The 21,543-nt window shown below is 43.4% G+C and overlaps 1 protein-coding gene across 3 annotated transcripts in view; it reads left to right on the plus strand.

The window, feature by feature from the left end:
• Positions 1–8,099, plus strand: part of kif26ab (kinesin family member 26Ab) — a 75,816-nt gene extending 67,717 nt beyond the window's left edge. For all 3 annotated transcript variants that reach the window (XM_081721871.1, XM_027000277.3, XM_081721872.1), the window contains 3 exons: positions 184–377; positions 5,404–5,554; positions 5,671–8,099. In XM_081721871.1, the coding sequence (XP_081577997.1) occupies positions 184–377; positions 5,404–5,554; positions 5,671–5,849 (524 nt within the window). In that variant the 3' untranslated portion in view covers positions 5,850–8,099. The remainder of the gene's footprint in view (positions 1–183; positions 378–5,403; positions 5,555–5,670) is intronic.
• The last annotated feature ends 13,444 nt before the right edge of the window (positions 8,100–21,543 follow it).

Genomic DNA, 21,543 nt, shown 5'->3' on the forward strand with positions numbered 1-21,543 from the left:
GTTTTGCCTTAATTGACACTCCCTTCCACTTTGCCCATGAAGTCATCCGTGTATCTCCTGATTTTTATTATCCTTGTTTACGTTCTTCTTCCATCTCAGTGTTTTTTTTTTCCTCTGCTCTCCTGTTATCCTTTTCCTTGCTGTACATCATGCTCTCCTCTACTCTCTCTCTGCTCACACTAGGACTTCAGAGGCGGCGTCTCATCCCTGCTCCCTTGCCTGACACCTCATCCTTAGGGAAGAAGGCAGGAGCTACGGGCCAGTGGGTGGACCTGCCTCCGATGACTGGCCCGCTGAAAGAGCCTTTTGAGATCAAAGTGTATGAGATTGATGATGTGGAACGGTTACAGCGCCGGAGACAAGAGGAGGCAGTAGAGGTAAGCAGTGGGGCGGGGCAGTAGGGCAGGGGAAGCAAGCAGGAGGCCAGACATCCACACATTCAGCTCCAGTGCTGTGGATTGGCTGTGGAATGATAAGATGTTTTCATTATGACTTCTGGTTGAAAATGTCAGTGCTGATGTACTTGATGGTCACTTCACTTCTGGTAGTGGAGCTGCTGTTAATGTGAGCATAATTATTCAGTACCCCCAAACCCCCTCCACTAGTGACAAAATGAACATAGTTCAACTCTGCAGTAAGGCAGCTGAGACATCACATAGATCATTTTTTTTCTTTCTCATGTTTCATTGTTTCAGGAACCACAGCTCAGTCTGTGTCTTCACGTTAATCATGCCATTGAAAGAAGGACTTGGCAGGCCCATGCATCTTATTAAAGTGTGTAATGATCATTTGTGGCTCAGATTCTTGACCTTCAGCACATCTCATAGTGGATGATTGTGTCTGAATAGCTGTGGTCTTATTGGTTTCTGAGTAAAGGGGAAAAAAATTCTGCAGTTGAGACTGTAGTTGAGAAGCAATTCTCTCAGCTTAATTGGTTTAGATAGGAACGATTGAGTTGGGTCTAGTGCGTGTCTGGGTATAGGATTAAAAGGAGGGCAGTACTGGACTGAAGCAGACAGAGATTTGTTAAGAAAATCCATTTTAAATCAGTTAGATGGTAATTGACATTACCTTTTCTTAATAGAAGATTATATTCATTGTGTCCTTGAGAGCTTGCCAAATAAATCAATGCTTTTCAAAATACATGCAACAGATTATATGGTCAGATTTTGGTACATGACCAGGTGCAGTGCCCCTGCATGTAGCTGTAGCTGATAATGTTGCCTGTACATAGCTGGTCGCATTATCCGTCCATGGGATGGGGGGCTAACTGCTTGTGAGGTACTGTCTTTAAAAGGTAAAATGGTGGAATTATCAGACGTTGAGTTGTTGCAAATAAAGAGAAAGGGCTTAGTTCAGTGATGATGATGAAGAAGTGTTAGTAAATGGTGCCAATGCATATGAAGGAAAGAGAGAAAGACTTCATGGTTTTCCATATAGGGTAAATATATGTTTAGGTTTCCTTTTTTCCAGCACATTATTGCATCCAGCTTTTGATTGGATTAAAAGTGTACAAATCTGAACACTGCGTGACTGAGTCTGAGTGTTTCTCTTCGACTACCCATCTTCACATATCATTATGACTGTTCTTTTCCTTCCCTTCAATTACCTTTTCTCATCTCTCATTTCCAGAAGTCAGTTCGGTCCTTAGAAAAGGTAAATTGATTAAAGAAGATGGATGTGGCAGGAATGTGAATAAAAGGACAATGAAAGGCCAGAACAAATGAAGTTACTTTGAACAAATCCACAAACTCCATCGTCCCTTTCCTTTGTCCTCCCTCTCCTACGTCATTCCTCTTTTACCTCACCCCTATCCTGTGTCCTAACTCTTTTACCTCACCCCTATCCTGTGTCCTAACTCTTTTACCTCACCCCTATCCTGTGTCCTAACTCTTTTACCTCACCCCTATCCTGTGTCCTAACTCTTTTACCTCACCCCTATCCTGTGTCCTAACTCTTTTACCTCACCCCTATCCTGTGTCCTAACTCTTTTACCTCACCCCTATCCTGTGTCCTAACTCTTTTACCTCACCCCTATCCTGTGTCCTAACTCTTTTACCTCACCCCTCTCCTGTGTCCTAACTCTTTTACCTCACCCCTATCCTGTGTCCTAACTCTTTTACCTCACCCCTATCCTGTGTCCTAACTCTTTTACCTCACCCCTCTCCTGTGTCCTAACTCTTTTACCTCACCCCTATCCTGTGTCCTAACTCTTTTACCTCACCCCTATCCTGTGTCCTAACTCTTTTACCTCACCCCTCTCCTGTGTCCTAACTCTTTTACCTCACCCCTCTCCTGTGTCCTAACTCTTTTACCTCACCCCTATCCTGTGTCCTAACTCTTTTACCTCACCCCTATCCTGTGTCCTAACTCTTTTACCTCACCCCTATCCTGTGTCCTAACTCTTTTACCTCACCCCTATCCTGTGTCCTAACTCTTTTACCTCACCCCTATCCTGTGTCCTAACTCTTTTACCTCACCCCTATCCTGTGTCCTAACTCTTTTACCTCACCCCTATCCTGTGTCCTAACTCTTTTACCTCACCCCTCTCCTGTGTCCTAACTCTTTTACCTCACCCCTATCCTGTGTCCTAACTCTTTTACCTCACCCCTATCCTGTGTCCTAACTCTTTTACCTCACCCCTCTCCTGTGTCCTAACTCTTTTACCTCACCCCTATCCTGTGTCCTAACTCTTTTACCTCACCCCTCTCCTATGTCCTAACTCTTTTACCTCACCCCTATCCTGTGTCCTAACTCTTTTACCTCACCCCTCTCCTGTGTCCTAACTCTTTTACCTCACCCCTATCCTGTGTCCTAACTCTTTTACCTCACCCCTCTCCTGTGTCCTAACTCTTTTTCCTCACCCCTATCCTGTGTCCTAACTCTTTTACCTCACCCCTCTCCTGTGTCCTAACTCTTTTACCTCACCCCTCTCCTGTGTCCTAACTCTTTTACCTCACCCCTCTCCTGTGTCCTAACTCTTTTACCTCACCCCTATCCTGTGTCCTAACTCTTTTACCTCACCCTTCTCCTGTGTCCTAACTCTTTTACCTCACCCCTCTCCTATGTCCTAACTCTTTTACCTCACCCCTATCCTGTGTCCTAACTCTTTTACCTCACCCCTATCCTGTGTCCTAACTCTTTTACCTCACCCCTCTCCTGTGTCCTAACTCTTTTACCTCACCCCTCTCCTGTGTCCTAACTCTTTTACCTCACCCCTCTCCTGTGTCCTAACTCTTTTACCTCACCCCTCTCCTGTGTCCTAACTCTTTTACCTCACCCCTATCCTGTGTCCTAACTCTTTTACCTCACCCCTCTCCTGTGTCCTAACTCTTTTACCTCACCCCTATCCTGTGTCCTAACTCTTTTACCTCACCCCTATCCTGTGTCCTAACTCTTTTACCTCACCCCTATCCTGTGTCCTAACTCTTTTACCTCACCCCTATCCTGTGTCCTAACTCTTTTACCTCACCCCTCTCCTGTGTCCTAACTCTTTTACCTCACCCCTATCCTGTGTCCTAACTCTTTTACCTCACCCCTCTCCTGTGTCCTAACTCTTTTACCTCACCCCTATCCTGTGTCCTAACTCTTTTACCTCACCCCTCTCCTATGTCCTAACTCTTTTACCTCACCCCTATCCTGTGTCCTAACTCTTTTACCTCACCCCTCTCCTGTGTCCTAACTCTTTTACCTCACCCCTCTCCTGTGTCCTAACTCTTTTACCTCACCCCTCTCCTGTGTCCTAACTCTTTTTCCTCACCCCTCTCCTGTGTCCTAACTCTTTTACCTCACCCCTCTCCTGTGTCCTAACTCTTTTACCTCACCCCTCTCCTGTGTCCTAACTCTTTTACCTCACCCCTCTCCTGTGTCCTAACTCTTTTACCTCACCCCTCTCCTGTGTCCTAACTCTTTTACCTCACCCTTCTCCTGTGTCCTAACTCTTTTACCTCACCCCTCTCCTATGTCCTAACTCTTTTACCTCACCCCTATCGTGTCCTAACTCTTTTACCTCACCCCTCTCCTGTGTCCTAACTCTTTTACCTCACCCCTCTCCTGTGTCCTAACTCTTTTACCTCACCCCTCTCCTGTGTCCTAACTGTTTTACCTCACCCCTCTCCTGTGTCCTAACTCTTTTACCTCACCCCTCTCCTGTGTCCTAACTCTTTTACCTCACCCCTCTCCTGTGTCCTAACTGTTTTACCTCACCCCTCTCCTGTGTCCTAACTCTTTTACCTCACCCTTCTCCTGTGTCCTAACTCTTTTACCTCACCCCTATCCTGTGTCCTAACTCTTTTACCTCACCCTTCTCCTGTGTCCTAACTCTTTTACCTCACCCTTCTCCTGTGTCCTAACTCTTTTACCTCACCCCTCTCCTGTGTCCTAACTCTTTTACCTCACCCTTCTCCTGTGTCCTAACTCTTTTACCTCACCCCTCTCCTATGTCCTAACTCTTTTACCTCACCCCTATCCTGTGTCCTAACTCTTTTACCTCACCCCTCTCCTGTGTCCTAACTCTTTTACCTCACCCCTCTCCTGTGTCCTAACTGTTTTACCTCACCCCTCTCCTGTGTCCTAACTCTTTTACCTCACCCTTCTCCTGTGTCCTAACTCTTTTACCTCACCCCTCTCCTATGTCCTAACTCTTTTACCTCACCCCTATCCTGTGTCCTAACTCTTTTACCTCACCCCTCTCCTGTGTCCTAACTCTTTTTCCTCACCCCTATCCTGTGTCCTAACTCTTTTACCTCACCCCTCTCCTGTGTCCTAACTCTTTTACCTCACCCCTCTCCTGTGTCCTAACTCTTTTACCTCACCCCTATCCTGTGTCCTAACTCTTTTACCTCACCCCTCTCCTGTGTCCTAACTGTTTTACCTCACCCCTCTCCTGTGTCCTAACTCTTTTACCTCACCCCTCTCCTGTGTCCTAACTCTTTTACCTCACCCCTATCCTGTGTCCTAACTCTTTTACCTCACCCTTCTCCTGTGTCCTAACTCTTTTACCTCACCCTTCTCCTGTGTCCTAACTCTTTTACCTCACCCCTCTCCTGTGTCCTAACTCTTTTGCCTCACCCTTCTCCTGTGTCCTAACTCTTTTACCTCACCCCTATCCTGTGTCCTAACTCTTTTACCTCACCCTTCTCCTGTGTCCTAACTCTTTTACCTCACCCTTCTCCTGTGTCCTAACTCTTTTACCTCACCCCTCTCCTGTGTCCTAACTCTTTTACCTCACCCTTCTCCTGTGTCCTAACTCTTTTACCTCACCCCTCTCCTATGTCCTAACTCTTTTACCTCACCCCTATCCTGTGTCCTAACTCTTTTACCTCACCCCTCTCCTGTGTCCTAACTCTTTTTCCTCACCCCTATCCTGTGTCCTAACTCTTTTGCCTCCTCCTGTCTCTGTAGGGACTGGTATTTTTTAACTCGAAGCTGAAGGTTGCAGAGCGACGACAGCAACAGATCAGAGAACTCCGAGTGAAACACGAGACTCTGAAGGAGGAACTAGAAGACACCAAGACCAGATTGATGATGGACCCCAGCAAGTGGACAGGAGAGTGTGAGTTTTGGAGTTTACGTTCATGATTGGTCTACTTGACTTGAAATGCTATGAGTTATGTAACTAGTCAGCGCAAGTTGCTCTCAGTAAGTCATAATTGATTGTGCTCCTCACAGTTGAGGTGGACCAGGATTTGGACCAGGAATCCCAGGAGTACCTGGAGGCACTAGAGCAGGCCACAGGAGAATTGGAATGCTGTGTCAACCTGTGCAAGTCACGTGTTATGATGGTGACTTGCTTTGACATCAGAGTAGCATCGGAGACTGAAGAAGGACTGCGAGAGGTGGAGGTTTGAAAAAAGGATGGGTTTGAGGTGGATGGAGGGAAAGAGAGAGAGAGAGAGAGGGAGAGAGGGAGGGAGGGAGGGAGGGAGGGGAGGAATAGAGGAAGTGAGAAAGATTCCTGGAAGTCAGAGTGGAAAGAATTTGAAATGTAGCAGCCAATCCACTGATTGAAAAAAACAAAAAGACAGAAGGAAAAATTGTATATGACTGTGGCTTTGAACAATGGATGGAGAAGGAGCATTGTCTGAAGAATGGCTGGGTGCGGATCGTGGATGGTGCACACTCCGTGTGAATCACTCAATCAAGTGGAACAGATGAAGCGACAACCTGTGATATTTTAAGATCTAAGGTGTTGAAAGAGAAATAAAGATTGAATGCGGGATTGTCATTTACCCATTTTCTTCTGCTACACCATAAAGTGCCTTTGTCATATGACTCTTTCAATCGTTAGTTTTTGTACTGGTGCTACTCTAACCAGCATACCTAAGCCAACCCTTAACATATTCCTTTCACGAAGAAAATGATTTTATATTACATTGTATAGTGTATTTATATGATTCAACAGTCTGTAAAATATCATTTGGATGGGAAGATTAAAGGGAAGAGGAAAGAAAGCAATAAGCTAATGTTATTGCATTTTCCCAGACTTTGCCTTTCTCCTGTACCACCTCTATCAGTGTTTTGTTATGTGACCTCTGGAGCCTTACGTTGGATTTCTATTAACTATGTGTGACTTTCTACCTTACATATCAAACAAATCTGTGATGTCGTTTAAGAGCCACGTTGGTAACACTGCTGCCAGCCTTGGTTGATGCAAACCCATTCTCTTCAACTTTGGCCCACTTGCCTTGAAATGATTTAAGATGAATAGAACATCAAGTCTCTGTGCTTGGATTGGTCATTTCTGCATAAGAGCATGTATTATAGTAAAACATGATTGTCTTGCATTGTTACAGTATTTCAACACTCTTTTGAGTGTATGAGGTTCAGTCATATTCAACGTATATATGGAACCCAAACAATGCCCAGAATTTACATATCAACCCTGTTCTCTTACTCTTTATCAGTGACATTCAGTATTCAAGCGGATCTTTTTAAAACCCAGTGTGAATCCTTTGCCCCTATTTACATGACTGGAGACTTCAGCAGTGGGAATGTATCAGTGACCCCTGCTGGGCTGGGACTAACCTCCACCTGCAGTCTAAGCTGTTTGCATAAAGCAGTCAAGGGTCATAATTCATACAGGGTAACATGTTCCCCTCTTTCTGGGGTAAAAAAAAGGGTCAAGGGTCTCAGCAAACAGATGCAAGCACAACTTAATAACTCACAAACAGGTCAAATAGACGTGAACAATGTCACTGAGTTTGGGGTGAGAGCTAATCCTGACTGTTCTATTAAAATATGAATGTAAGCATAGTGACATAATGCACCTGGTCGCCATTAAGCAACATCATTATGTACCACAAGTACAAAGACATAAAATGACTAAAATGACCAAGTTACTGCAAACATACTATAAGGTGTTTAGCTACAATCGAGGGATACAGACTTGCGGTAAGGTGTTTAGATACCCTCTGGGAATGTAGACTTGTTATAATGTATTTAGAAACACCCCAGCGATGGCACCACGCACCGGTGGTTCTATGCATTCCTTCAGTCTTGTTCTATTCATGTAGAACGTCATAGAGTAACAATTTATTTATAGCACAAAAGCCCTCCCCATGCTCTGCCCACAGCATGCCCCCTTTTTAATTTAGCCCTGAATAAATCAACTTTCTAACTTCTCAGACACTTTTGTATTTCTGATGTCATGGTGGCAACTTGTTAGGACTGTCCAAAATGGCTTTTTTTTTTCAGCATATATTTGTGAGTGAATTTTGGATCATTCAACATAATTAGTGAGTGATTGTATCAACCCCCCCCCCCCCCTGTTTCTTTACCTTTACAGGTATATACTCTCAGGCTCTTTCTTACAATGCTGCATGTGGTTTTTTTTATTATGATTTTTTTAGATGTTTTTGCTTGTTTTACATTTATTTTGTAATGATATTGCTGGCATTCACTGTAATAGGAGGTTATGAACATGAACTAACCAACTAACTTTTTTTATTCAAGATGATCTATGTTATGTCATATTTCATATCAAATCATATTTTCTAATGTTTTTTGGTTTTGTAAAGGATTTTCAAACTCTGTATAAAAATGTATAATATGGCAGCTTGGGATGACATTTTTGATTGTGAATAAAACGTTCCTTTTTACTGATGTGTCTGCATCTCTGCATAGATGAAATACAATGTGCAGTTCTGTGTAGCTTAAACTTGTGTAAGGCAGGGCGGCCCAGTAGTGAGGTGCTTATCACTGCTGCTTCACCGTGTCCAGGGGTTTTTTATGGCCCACCTGATGTTCCTGTGGAGCCTGCACGTTCTCCCTGTGTTTGTGTGGAGCCTACACGTTCTCCTTGTGTCTGTGTGGAGGAGCCTGCACATTTTCCTTGTGTCTGTGTGGAGGAGCCTGCATGTGCTCTGGTTTCTTCCTATGCTCCAAAGATGTGTATGTTAGATGGACTGGTGTCTCAAAATTGGCCTGCTGTGTGCAAATGGGTGTGTGTGCATATGCGAGTGTTTGGACGGACATGCTGTGCTCCTAGGGGTAGGCTCTGGCCTTCATGAGACCCTGAATTGGATTGAGTGGTGTAATAGATGAATGAATGGGGTAAGGCAAGTTTGTGTGTGTGTGTGTGTGTGTGTGTGTATTCCCCTCACCCCAGGTTATAATGTAATAGCAAGATCAATAATTTTTATTTTGGAAATAATATGGAAGGGAGTATAATAGAGTGCACTGAAAATGTGCTCCTATACAATTCAGCGTCTTCTATGGAATGAAAATGCTTAAATAGAATTAATATGTTTCTATTGAATTAATATGCTTAACTGGAATTAATATGCTACTATGGAAACCTGAAAAACCCACATGTAAATGCTGTTCAAAATATCTCTCCAGTCATTGGCTAAAGTGTTGTGGCACATTGCAAACCAGCATGAGGGTCGCACCTGCTGTAGGAGGATCTTAAGCAGCAGCTATGGCTTAATATAGCTGGATTAGAAGTGTGACTTCTGCAACCTGTCTACATACGGCCATCTATGTAAATCACAATACAGTATGCTGTGCCTTATCAGTCAAGTTTCTTTGTGGCCTCAAAGAGCTTAAGGTCCTGTTGTAAGTGTCATAATCAAGAAAACATTTAGAGATATGGCTATTTATATCATCAGTGTGTCTGCCTATCTGCCGTTGAGTCTTTTTATATATATATATATATATATATATATAAAATATAAAATATAAATAAACCATTACACACTAAGGATTGGGATGAATAAGTGAGCCATATAAGGACGGGGTGGGTAATCCACAGGTGTTGGAATGGAAAGAGCTGTCAGTACCGTGTATGGTTACTGTGTCAACAAAGCATGCATACGTAAAAGCACACACACACACACACACACACACACACACACACCAGGCTGTCCTGTCACTTAGTCATCCTGTTGTGCTGCCACCTGCTCCGAATTTTACACACAAATGCCCCTTTCGATCGAGGAGCCACTCTACACACACCTTGTTTAAGAAGATGACCATAAGATGCATGCATCATGCATCAATGAGCCTTAATCTACACAGGTACTGTGGAGTACCATTTATTGTAAAATATCACAAAAATAGTATGGAGCTTGCAAGAGTTATGGAGGACATTTTTGCAATATGTCCTTAATACATTTCAGTAGCACTGCTTAAATCTACAGTTGGACTGCATATTGCCAAGTAATCCCCTACGTACAGTGCAAATATAATAACCTCAGCCTGTTCCCATCTCTCTGCTCCACTGTTGATTTAATTTGATTGAAAGCAGAGCATACAGTAGTAATGATTTGGTAGCTGGATTGGAGCAGGTGGCCTCTGCATTGCTAATCAAATCTGTGGTCTTCAGATTTGTTGGTTGTGAGTGCTTTTTGACAGCAGGAAAGAAGGCTGTATCCTTTAAATGACAATGATTAAAATGCGCATTTTATGATTTGGGAGAAAATCAAATCTAGAACATGGCTTCATTTTGCCTTTGTCCATTCCAAATAGCTGTAATGGCAGCTTAGTTCAATATGACACCACCCATTTGATGCTCCATTCTCTCTTTTAAGTCATTTGCATATCTGCCTTAAATGCATAATATAAGGCTTTGTTTAAAATCACTGAGACATCATAGAAACCTTCTCATCAATATAGCTGACAGGCAATTTTAAACTAATTTGTTTGGTAACTGCATGATACGTCAACTGTTTATCTGCGATGTTTGTGTTGTGTATTTGATGGCTCAGCTCCCTCCGAGCGACATCCTGCAGGGGCTCCCCACACCACCAGCATTCCTGGCGTCTCCTCTCTCACCTGCTGAGTGTTTCCGAGCTCGCTCCGGACACGTGGATCACCGGGACACACAGTGAGCGACACGCCTTGACCCGTCTCTTTTACCCTCCGCTTGGTCGCCATGGAGACATCGCACCGAAAGGCATGTTCAACACTGCGTTGACTCTCCCTGTGGAGCACGGGCCTCTGGCCTCCCGTGAGCTCAGGACCTTGCGGGGGGAGACTTCAGGGAGAGTCAGGAGGAAGCATGGCAGATTTAATCACATGTGGTTAGTATGCCAGCATGGACGTGGAAATGACCAGGCCTCTTCTGCACACTGCTCTACTCTACTCAGGTCACTTCCCATTCTGTCTGCACAGACATCCAAATGCAGCACAGAACAAGCAACGATGAAGAAGAATACAGAGAATAGATGAATGACTGGCTGAATGGATGAAAGCGTCAGCTATATGAATTGTTGCCTCATGAAGCAATATGTTTATAGCAATTATATTAATAAATATATATTTATCAGTAATTGAGAGCTGGTTAATGCAATCCCAGGTCATCAGCTGCTCCCTGTGCCTGAATTTTCTCTTAGTACTGAGTTTCTGGCTCATAAAGAGGAAGTGATCTTTAGATTTACTTCCTCCAGTCCTTTCTAATGAGTAGAGGTACTGGCGCCTTAACGATGCAGGGTCTTTCAATCGGTTACTCCCATAAAAATGCACCTTTGATTTGTAGGGGAACTAAACCAATCCCTATATTGCTTAGGGAGATCAAGGAGAACATTATCACCCCTCTGTAATTTATTTTGGTTTGGCCCTGACATGAAATATTCATGTTTTAATTTAGCTAGGTCCTTGTTTACTCTATATCCTCAAAGGTTCTTTTGACACCTTTGCTTTCATTCCCTACATGGTTTGAATATTTATTTGTTTTTTTAATGGCTTCATTGATTGGGTCACAGGAGTTCATAAAATTAATTTAACTTACTTTTAATCATCAGCATAATTAAAAGTTACACCAATTATAAACAACATGTTACCAAGTTATCCACTTATGCATCTAAAATATCAGTCTAATCAAAAGTGACCCTCAAAGACTTATACAGCTTATTGACGTCTCATATAACAAATACAAAAAGCTAAAGATTTCTAAAACTTTAACATAAAAAATATAAAGTTAGATAAAATAAATAAATAAGCAATGTTTTGTGCATGAGGGGCTGTCAGGTCTTTATGTAAGCAAGATATTTATCCTTTTTGAACAAGTATGTTTCAGATTTATTAATTAGTCTGTAGGAAAGCCTGACATACCCTGCTTAGCAACAGAAACACCTCCCCCCATGGTGGGCAGCATGTCTGATTTCCATTCCTGTACGAGTAACCTCATTTCTAACATTATTGCATCGCAACCCCACTGAGAAACTAAATAAGCTAAATTCTTATTGGGAGACGGGTCGCCCAGTATGTATAGCTGAGGGCAGTAAAGAAATTGTTGGTCAATAATCCTATCAATGCTTTCATGGATCTGCTGCTAGTAGCTGTGCACTAATGAACAGCTCCAGAAAGCCTGGACTGCTGTCCCTTCCTGCAGCAGTGGTCAGTGGTCTGTGTTACCCTCTGTAAAACGTACAAGGACTCCACTAACATCTGTTGAGAGTTTTAAAATATACATACAAACCTGATTAATAGAGCATCTGTAAATAGATGTTAATATCAGATTTCATTTCTCATCTGCTAAGCTTATAGAGTAGTATTAGTAGATCAGATATAGTTTGTCTGTTGGCGGGGCAGCCACCCCACTCTAAAGTATGCTTAAGAATATGCTTAGGCCTTTTTGAATCTTTTCTTTTCAGAAAAACTAGATTTTCCAATGCAGAATTCAAAGCACTGCTATATACCACTTGATTAAAAAAGGGTGATGTAGTACTCCAGGTGTGGTGGATATGCAGAATGTCTGGGTGTGAGCATAAGGTCCATGCTGAGCTGACCTGACACTTTTATCCAAAGCAACTTACAATGATGAGTGAGTACAACCTGAACAATTGAGGGTTAAAGGCCTTGCTCAGGTGCCCAACGGTGGTAACTTGGCTGTGGTGGGGCTTGAACCAGCAACCCACTGAGTACTAGTCAAGTATCTCAACCACTGAGTTATCACTACCCTGCTTATGCTAGGGAGGAGCTCACATGCAGAGCTTTCAGTAGTGAGCCAAAAAGGTACACATTTCAGAGAGAGAGAGCACCATGCCAAGACTCACACTAAAAGCGTAATGATACCAGTGTAGATTAGTGAAGCCATTTTCAATTCATGTTTTCCCCATCTGAGTATTGCAAATTACATAATGACACGAGTATTTTTCATTTACATTTTAGAATATTGCCTTGGGAGCAGACATTGCTTTTGATCTTTTGAGACTAGACCACATGTGGTCTTTTGGGGCTGTGGGGTTGTTTGGTGCCATCCATCGTGTCTGTGTGTTAGAAAATTAAAAGAGAATTTATGAGTGCCCTGTAGTAAAGGGGTTGCGCAGTGGGCCCGGGCATTGTTAGAGACCCTGCAAGAGCAGCGATTTACGGCTCTGCAATCAGACAGAGTTCGTCTTCTATACCATGACCCTGCTCTTTTATAAAGAGTCATAAACCCAACCAAATGCTGCCACTTACTCTAAGTAATTAAAACAAGCTGGTTTGGAAGGTCTCTTTTACATTAGCCGAATGTGTGTGTGAAATTTAGCACAGCACTGTATGCCTCTCTCTGCCTGGGTTTCCTTCAGGGCTGCTGTAAATATTGGCAAACCTTAACAAACACACACATCATTATCCAGCACTTCCTCTGCAGTCCTACACATTGCTTAAGGCAGGCTCATCTCATGGGACTTGGGGTCACAGAATAGGCTCTTAGCTTTGGAGAGGCTTTTGCAGAGGGGATTGAAGCAGCTTCTTTGAAAAACACCAGAGAAACTAAATAGTCTAGAGACCAAAGTCTCTGTTTGAACACAAACAATGAATGTCATAAAGACGGTTACAGAGGAAAAGATAGCTGACTTCAAAAAAATCTATGGAGTCCAATGATTATAAGTTGTCTTGTGATGTGCAGTTGCTGCTGCACTGGTGCAAATCAACTTTATGTAAGAATGTAATGATATGATGGGTATCATTTTATTTATACATATTTGAAGTATGTGTTAACTTATATTTTGCATATATGAAGAAATGATCTGCCTGTTGTGGTGTGATGATATCAGTTTGTATTCAATTTCCCATGGACCCTAAGGATCTCAAAGCCATGTGCACAGTTAGTCAGTGACCAAGCTCACTGTTTGGTCTATAGTTAGTCAATGTCCCAGCATGTATCTTCAATTAAGGTCAGACATTCATATATTGACATTCATATATTTTGATTTATATCAAGATTTGTGTCAGCATATTTTTGCCTATGTCTAGTAATGTTCCAAAAACAGCCCTACCAATTGAATTCATCCTCACAGCTGAAACACACACCTTGTTCCTTTGCAAACTAAAGGAACCTCTACATCCCTCTGATGTGAATCTCCCTCACCCACAATACCTGTGCAAGCGTGTGCATCTGATAAGTCTGCTGTGGATAGATGACTGGCTGGCACACTGCTGTTAGCTCACTCACCACCCAGGAGTCTGGGGTAATGGAGACACACAGCTACCACAGGTCTGATTGAAGCTGACAGCAACCTGGCAGCAGGCAGATGGATGGAGGCTTCCTTGATCTCCTGCCCTCTTCTGCTGCAAGCTGTGCTCCACTGTTTGGGAGGAGAGCAGAGTGCTGACCCCTCCACACTGCTGCTCCAGCATGAGAAGAGATGCTAATTAATACTAGTGCATGGAAAGTGGCAGATAGAAACAGAAGAATACTCGACTGTGATCCATTAAATTAGGATAAATGGAAAATCATGGACAAGAAGTAATGCACCTAGTTTTGCCATATTCATATTTCAGGCTACACACTTGACTGGATAAAACATAAAGTATATGTGGTAAAGACTTACCACTGTAAAGGAGCAATATGTCTGTGGAAATAGGTGAGAATAAACTGTGATCAGCTGTTCATACCTGTGGTAAATTAAATGTAGTAATTGCACTGATATGTTACACAGAAGGCAGTCTGCCCTAGAGTCTGAGTACTGGCACCCCCACATCAGGTCCAGTGTGTCCATTACAACCTCTGATATCCATCTGCAGCTTCTCCTGTACTGTCACTAGGGTTGAGTTGATAATGTGATGGTGTAGGAGCTACAGCTTTTGACTGTAACATTATCCAGTCACAACTGCCACCATAATCACCAAGCAAAGTACAGGGGATTACATTGGTAGTGACAAGCTTTGCAGAACAGCTGTTTTGTTGTGTCACATGAAACTCCATGAAAATAGTGACTACAATATTGCCTGACAGTTCATCTGAAAAACACTGTCTTGTTTGAAGCCTGAAGGCACTCAGTGGTGAGAGGATTGAAACTAAATTGCCTTTTAATCCATTGGATGTGCACTGAGGATGTGGTGGGCAGCAGCAGCTGCTGTTTCCAGCTCAGTGCTTGTACTGATGCTGACTTACTGTCTTGGAACATGTCATTCAAGGAATTGCCTTAGAACTGATATGACATCAGGCCACTGGCTATTTGCCTGATTAGGACATGATGTTCATTCATCTACAGTGCATGATAAATGTTTCTCACGCTGCAGTTATCCAAGGGTACGTTTACTGTCATTTTAAGTTTTAGAGGGCATGTCTCACTGAATGCATACTGTCATAAAAGCTTGACTGAGTGAAGTTGATTGTTTCTAATATTGCGTTGATGATGAGAGCGATTGGGCGAGTGCTAGTGCCATCTTTTCTCCCTGACCTCTATAATATCACACCAGCCTATTCCTCTTATTGCACACACACTCACTGTCCAGCTCAGCAGTTTAATCAGAAGAAGAGGAAAGGAGCAGTCAGCAGTCCAGCAGCAAATGCACGGTGACCTTGTAACACTTTATGACACCTTATAACACTTTATGACACCAGAGAGAGGGAGAACAGCTTTCTCCATGACGAAGTCTTCGTTGGGCTAATCACTGTGTTCCTCTGATCTTTGTCCTTCAGGGATCATACCTAATTTACACATATATATTTACATAACCTCAGCTTAGGATTGGTTTCCTTGCCTGTGCCATATCATTTATAAATTACATTGAATATGAACATAGTTAACCTAATTTCTCAAATTAAAGAGATGCAGTGAGCTTAGTAATGATTGCAATTACTCATCCCAAGCTACAGATTTCTGCAAATAAAATGCTTAAGTAGATTTTAGCCTAGGACCAACCAATCATAAAGAACCCTCTTAAGGTCCCTCAGGAAGAATCCAAATGACTTCATGATGTTTTAGTGCCAGCTCATGCTACCATCCTTCCAGTGGCTTGGAGTCCATCAGGTCCTCTTCTCCTAACAGATGGGCTTGTCTAATGAAAAAGGGCCCTTTTAATTAGCCTGTCCGAGGACGTTTACTCACCTCGCATAGACCTCTCCCCAATAAAGCTTCATTGACCGTGCCGGCCCTCAACCGAGCTCCCACCAGCTGCCATCTGTTGGGCCGGGGCTCCAGGCTGGCAGGGTGGCAGCCGTGTTGCTTCCCACTCCAGTGAGCCGGAAAGGGGCCAAGGGATTCAGGCGAGGGGCTGGTTCTGAGAGGGCCTCTCCATGTTTCCTCTCGTGGTAGTCTTGGCAGTGGCAAGGGAGGAGGCGTTATTTGTCATGCGTTAAGCCAAAGCTTAACAATGACACCGAGGACAAGTGGAACTGAAGGAAGGCAAAATAAGGCTTAGCCATACCCCCCTTAGGTCAGCGCTTTGGCTGGTGGGGAGGAACCTACTGCAGCCTCATTTTCACCTGTGTGATCCTGAGTACTCCAGTCACTTGATACAGGACCTACACACCTTAAAGGGAGAATATCAACTGCTTGTGTCTAAGCAGATGATTATTGTCAGATCTGTTTACCATGTGCAAACAAGGTTGTTTGTAGTCTTCTTTTCAATTTAGACACTTTAGATCTGGATAAAAGTTGATTTTGACAAATAAAACTGATTGTGTGGCATATCTGACATGATGATGGCTTGCACTGGGCCTGGTTCACTTTAGCTGAATTAGTTCTATCGCTACATTTGTAGCTTCCTGTGGCAACAGATGTATTTTCTTCTCTCTTGCTTCAGTTACATGCATTTTACTCAAAGTAAAATAAGACAAGACTGTTTTCCACTAGGAATAGGATAAGGTGAATCGGACTGACGAGTTTTACTTGTTGCAGTTTCAGTCCTTTCTGTGGCATATTTTCTCTTGTTTGGAGGGGAAAGCCTTTCGCTGATTATAGTGTATTCAGGAGGGGTACAATCCATTTTTCCTTTGATGGCCTTCCCCGCCAGATAGAACACAGAAGGTTGTTTTGTAACAGAATTTTCTGGATAAATCGCTTGTCTGCCAGAATAGAATGAACATTTTTTTTTAAAAAGGAAGACTCTTTGATCTCTCAGCAAGAGTCTGTTAAATGTGCATGATTCTGACCATGTTACAAACCTGCTGTGCAAAGCCAATTTCTTCCTCAAAGCACCTTAACACTATGCAAAGAGACTGCTGCACAAGTGAAGGTGGTCAGTCAGAACACAGAGGTGTGGGAGAATACATGGGTGCCACCTCTCATATCACTCCTGCCAGCACGTGAGGAATATCACCTTCAAAGCACACAGGGATATGACCTTCAAATCCTGCAAAAGTGTTCATGAAATAAACATCAGCAACAGTTGTTATCAGGATCAATTTGCAGCTGTATGAGAAGCGTAGTTCTCATTCATAAGTACGGAGGAGTGTAGAGAGAGAGGCTGCTCTAAGCCAACGTGACCCTGAAGCAAAAACACTGTACAGTGTACAAAGCTTTAAAAAACAGTGTAGCTTTCAAAGGAGAATCTGGAATGTGGAAAAGGTGATAAATTAATGTAAACCTGACTATAATTCACAAAACTGAATGGTGGAAAATGAGCAAAGAAATTCATCAGCACAGCATTTGAGATTATCATTGATTATCATTGTGTGTGTGTGTGCATTCTTTACAAAATATTTCTTCCAAACAAATGATGAGCAACTGATTCTTTTACCATTGCATAAATTCTTGTGTTAGGCAGAAAGGCTTCAAGTCCTTGTTCTTCTTTATAATATAAAGATACTTTTGTGGCCTCAGTCTCTTGTTGTTTGGATACGTCTGCTTGTTTCACATTTATATACAGTATTCTTAGGGTCCTCTGAATTTCTATTTCTACCCTAGATTTATATTTCAACAGGAAATCTTTCTTTTTGTTGACAGAGATCCAGTTTATATCAGAGCAATTGTGCAGTCTGTCTGGCACTTCAGTCTGCCTGCTGTGACACTACTGTCTCAGTGACAGGACAAACACTGTCTGTTCGCTCTCCCTTTCTCCTTCTCTCAGTGTTTTTCATCTGTGATTATCTCTTCTTTTATGCGCACGCACGCACACACACACGCACGCACGCACGCACACACACGCACGCACACACGCACGCACACACGCACGCACACACACACACACACACACACACTGAGACACACACACACACACACACACACACACTGAGACACACACACACACACACATACACACACACACACACACATGCACGCACGCACGCACGCACACACACACACTCACACTAACACACACACACACACACACACACACACGCGCACACACACACACACACAGAGACACACACACACACACAGAGACACACACACGCACGCACACACACACACACACACACACACGCACGCACGCACACACACACACGCACGCACACACACACACAGACACACACACACTGAGACACACACACACACACACAGACACACACACGCACACACACATACACACACACACACACAGAAAGAGACACACACACACACACACACACACACACACACACACACAGACACACACACACTGAGACACACACACACATTCATGTACACACAAACACAATCAGCCTCTTTACATAAATAAATAAAACCTAAAATTATACAGTTAATGTACAGTGCAGAAAAAAAAAAGCATTTTGTATAGTTGTTGTACTCAAAGGAAAGATTATTCTGTGATTGGCTAGCATGACTGACAAGGACCAGACAACATTTGTACAGAGACTTATGAACCAATGAAGAACCTAATTATTGTGCATCACATTTAAGTTAAGCACTGCCATTCTCCTTTCTAACACTTTCTTCTTATTCCTCATCTCTCTGGCTCAATTACATCCCCTCTCTCAACAGACATGTTTCTTGATGAAATATGAACACCTTCTGTTGATCAGGCTGACTTATGTTCTGACTGGCAGCCTAACCTATGCCCTAACTGGCAGCCTGGTTTAGGCAGTCTGTCTTGTGCTGTGAAGTTCCTGTGATGCAGATGTGTATGACTGGATGCACCACATCCTGCCGTTGACTTGTTTGGTTTGGCCAGCAGGCAGGTCCTCCCCTTGGTCTCATTTTTATTTATGGCTGGCCAGGAAAAGGACAAGAGTCAAAGATGCTTTGGAGATCGTAGCCACGACAAGCTGCTATATGTCTGGGCCGTTTCGATAGCTGTGGTTTCAGCTGGGCAGCGTGGAGGTCGACAAGAGTAATACTGCGCATTGTGATTCCTACCTGATGAGTAACACCCAACAGCGAAATTTCTTGTCTATATAGTCATTCTTTCATTACATAAATGAGTACCGTGTCCTGCTAGAAGATAGTGGATGAAGTACAGAGGCTCTTATAGAGAGATATATTTCATGAAAATGTGGCTGGCCAGCTTTTCCAAGTCACTATGAAGAGACTTAAAGATCTGCTGGACAGCTTTGATAGCTCAAGAGCTAATTACTGTGCTTTATGGTGCAGCTTTGTGATAAGGAAATGTGCAGGGAAATCCCAGAGGCCCCTGAAATCACAGAGATGAATTTAATGGATGCCCCTTTATGAATCTGTCATATTTCTAGACTGGGCCTGCAAGTAATTCTGCCTGTCTACTACCTCAGATTATTATTAGTTACTGATGAAGGGTAGAAATTGATCTCTTGGTAGCCAGTGAGTTCTATTGGAGCAGACGACTTAAAACTGACAGGGGCTCTTCAAGACACTGTATATGAATGTCAGAGAACCTCAACATGCAGATGCAGAGTGTATATATTTATATATATATATGCAGTCAGATTCTGAATGAATACGGGGGGGTGGGTGTTATCTTGAGTTGTTCCACCCAGCTGTGTGAGTGTTCTGCATGGAGATAACTGTACAGATGCTTGCTCCCTAAGCAGGGGAGAGATGGGAGGGGGGAGTCCAGAAGCTGCTGAGAAATCACAGAGCTTTGTACCTAGATGTCTATGTCAAAAAATGCTTGCCCAGTGATGCTCACATTTGGTCCTTTCCACCACTGTTAGAATGAGAATGGACTCCTCCCCAGAGAGAGGCTCATTGTGTTTTAGTGTTTGTTGTTCTGCTCTTGCACCTGAGATGAAATGGTTTTATTGATTTGTTCGAAGGAGCAAATTAGGCTTTTGCTCTGGAGGCGACCAGACAATTCATTTTGTGGCATCTAGCTTGTCTTCTGGTTCACAAAGCTCTCTACAGATATTTCTTCCCAGGTTTAATTACAGCCAGTTACCTGCCTGGTGCAACGGAAACACGTAGTGCCCCTTTAATTAGCTGTCAGCTGGTTTAGGGCTCCAGCTCATTGATTAGGGCATGATTGCTAATAAGACACAAGGTACTGACACGTCCTTTATTGAAATGGATGAGCTAGGGGAAGTGCTAATGTCACAGTGCTGCTACATGTCTGCGTTAGCATTTGTTCATTCTGATGAGGATCTACTGGCTAGGTTTTGTTTAAAAGTATATATATTAAACCAAATTCCATTTTGGAGGGCTTCTTGTTGCATGCTGATGAGGTGTTGTCTTTGTCAGTACAGTTTGTCTTTGAGATGCAGCGCCTGTGGAAGTGTTGGAAGACATTGCTTTTCTGCTATCCCTCACCTAAAGGCCTCTCTAGCCCCTCCCCTAGCTCCCAGTCAGTTCCTCCCACAGGCCCAATTAGCTCCTCCCTCAGGCCTACTTAGCCCCTCCCCAGTGCCTGCTCAGTCTCTCCTCTTTTTCCTTCACAGTTGTTCATGAATATGGATGGCACGCGAGCCATGCTAGCATTGTTAATATGCTGCAAGACCATATAAATCACACTGATATAAAAAGGGCAAATGCTTTGCCACTAAAGGTGGACGATAATAAGGGAACTTAATGGGTATGAGCAAAGTGTTATTAATGAATGTGCTAAAATTTAGACTTATTTTAAAGACAAGTAACGCATGCAAATTTTCTGAAACCTTCATAAATACACTAACTTACTAAAAACCTTCATTAGCCCACCATGGTGAGGTCTCTCTCTCTGTTCCTGCAAGCTTTCTTTAGTCCACTGTAGAAGTTGGCATGTCAAGAACTAATCAAGCTACAGCAGTGTCATCAGCTTTAGTTTGGCATCTTTGTTTTTGAAACAAAGTGAGGCAGGGAGGAACGTTCCCCATGGTCCCCATCTTTCATTCCCTTGTCTCCTCCCACTGCAGGATTCCTGATGAAGCACACTGACTGTCCTCTACTTTCAGATCACGCTTTTCTCCGCTGCAGCTGGAGCAACTGTAACTGACGTGAAATAAAGATGCTGTTGTGTTAGTGGAATGCCCCGGGTTAATTACATCATGCGTTGCTCCCTCACACCTGGCCTGATGAAAGCCCCACAGCTGGGTGATTTCAGCTCCTCTGTAGACCGCAACCACATGAATATGAATAGAGTGTGGACTGATCTTAAAACTGCTGCAGCCTCTCTGATGCAGGCTATCAGCTGGGGGAAACTGCAATTGGTACAGGGTCTTACCCATTGAAGTCCAGAACAGGGTCTAACCACAGGGTCTTACCTGTGGGGGTCTGGCACAGGGTCTTACCTGTGGGGATCTGACTCAGGGTCTTACCTGTGGGGATCTGACTCAGGGTCTTACCTGTGGGGATCTGACTCAGGGTCTTACCTGTGGGGATCTGGCACAGGGTCTTACCCATTGAAGTCCAGAACAGGGTCTAACCACAGGGTCTTACCTGTGGGGATCTGACTCAGGGTCTTACCTGTGGGGATCTGGCACAGGGTCTTACCCATTGAAGTCCAGAACAGGGTCTAACCACAGGGTCTTACCTGTGGGGATCTGACTCAGGGTCT

Source organism: Electrophorus electricus, chromosome 10 (genome assembly GCF_041902795.1).
Source record: "Electrophorus electricus isolate QZ-2024a chromosome 10, ASM4190279v1, whole genome shotgun sequence".
Lineage (NCBI taxonomy): Eukaryota > Metazoa > Chordata > Actinopteri > Gymnotiformes > Gymnotidae > Electrophorus > Electrophorus electricus.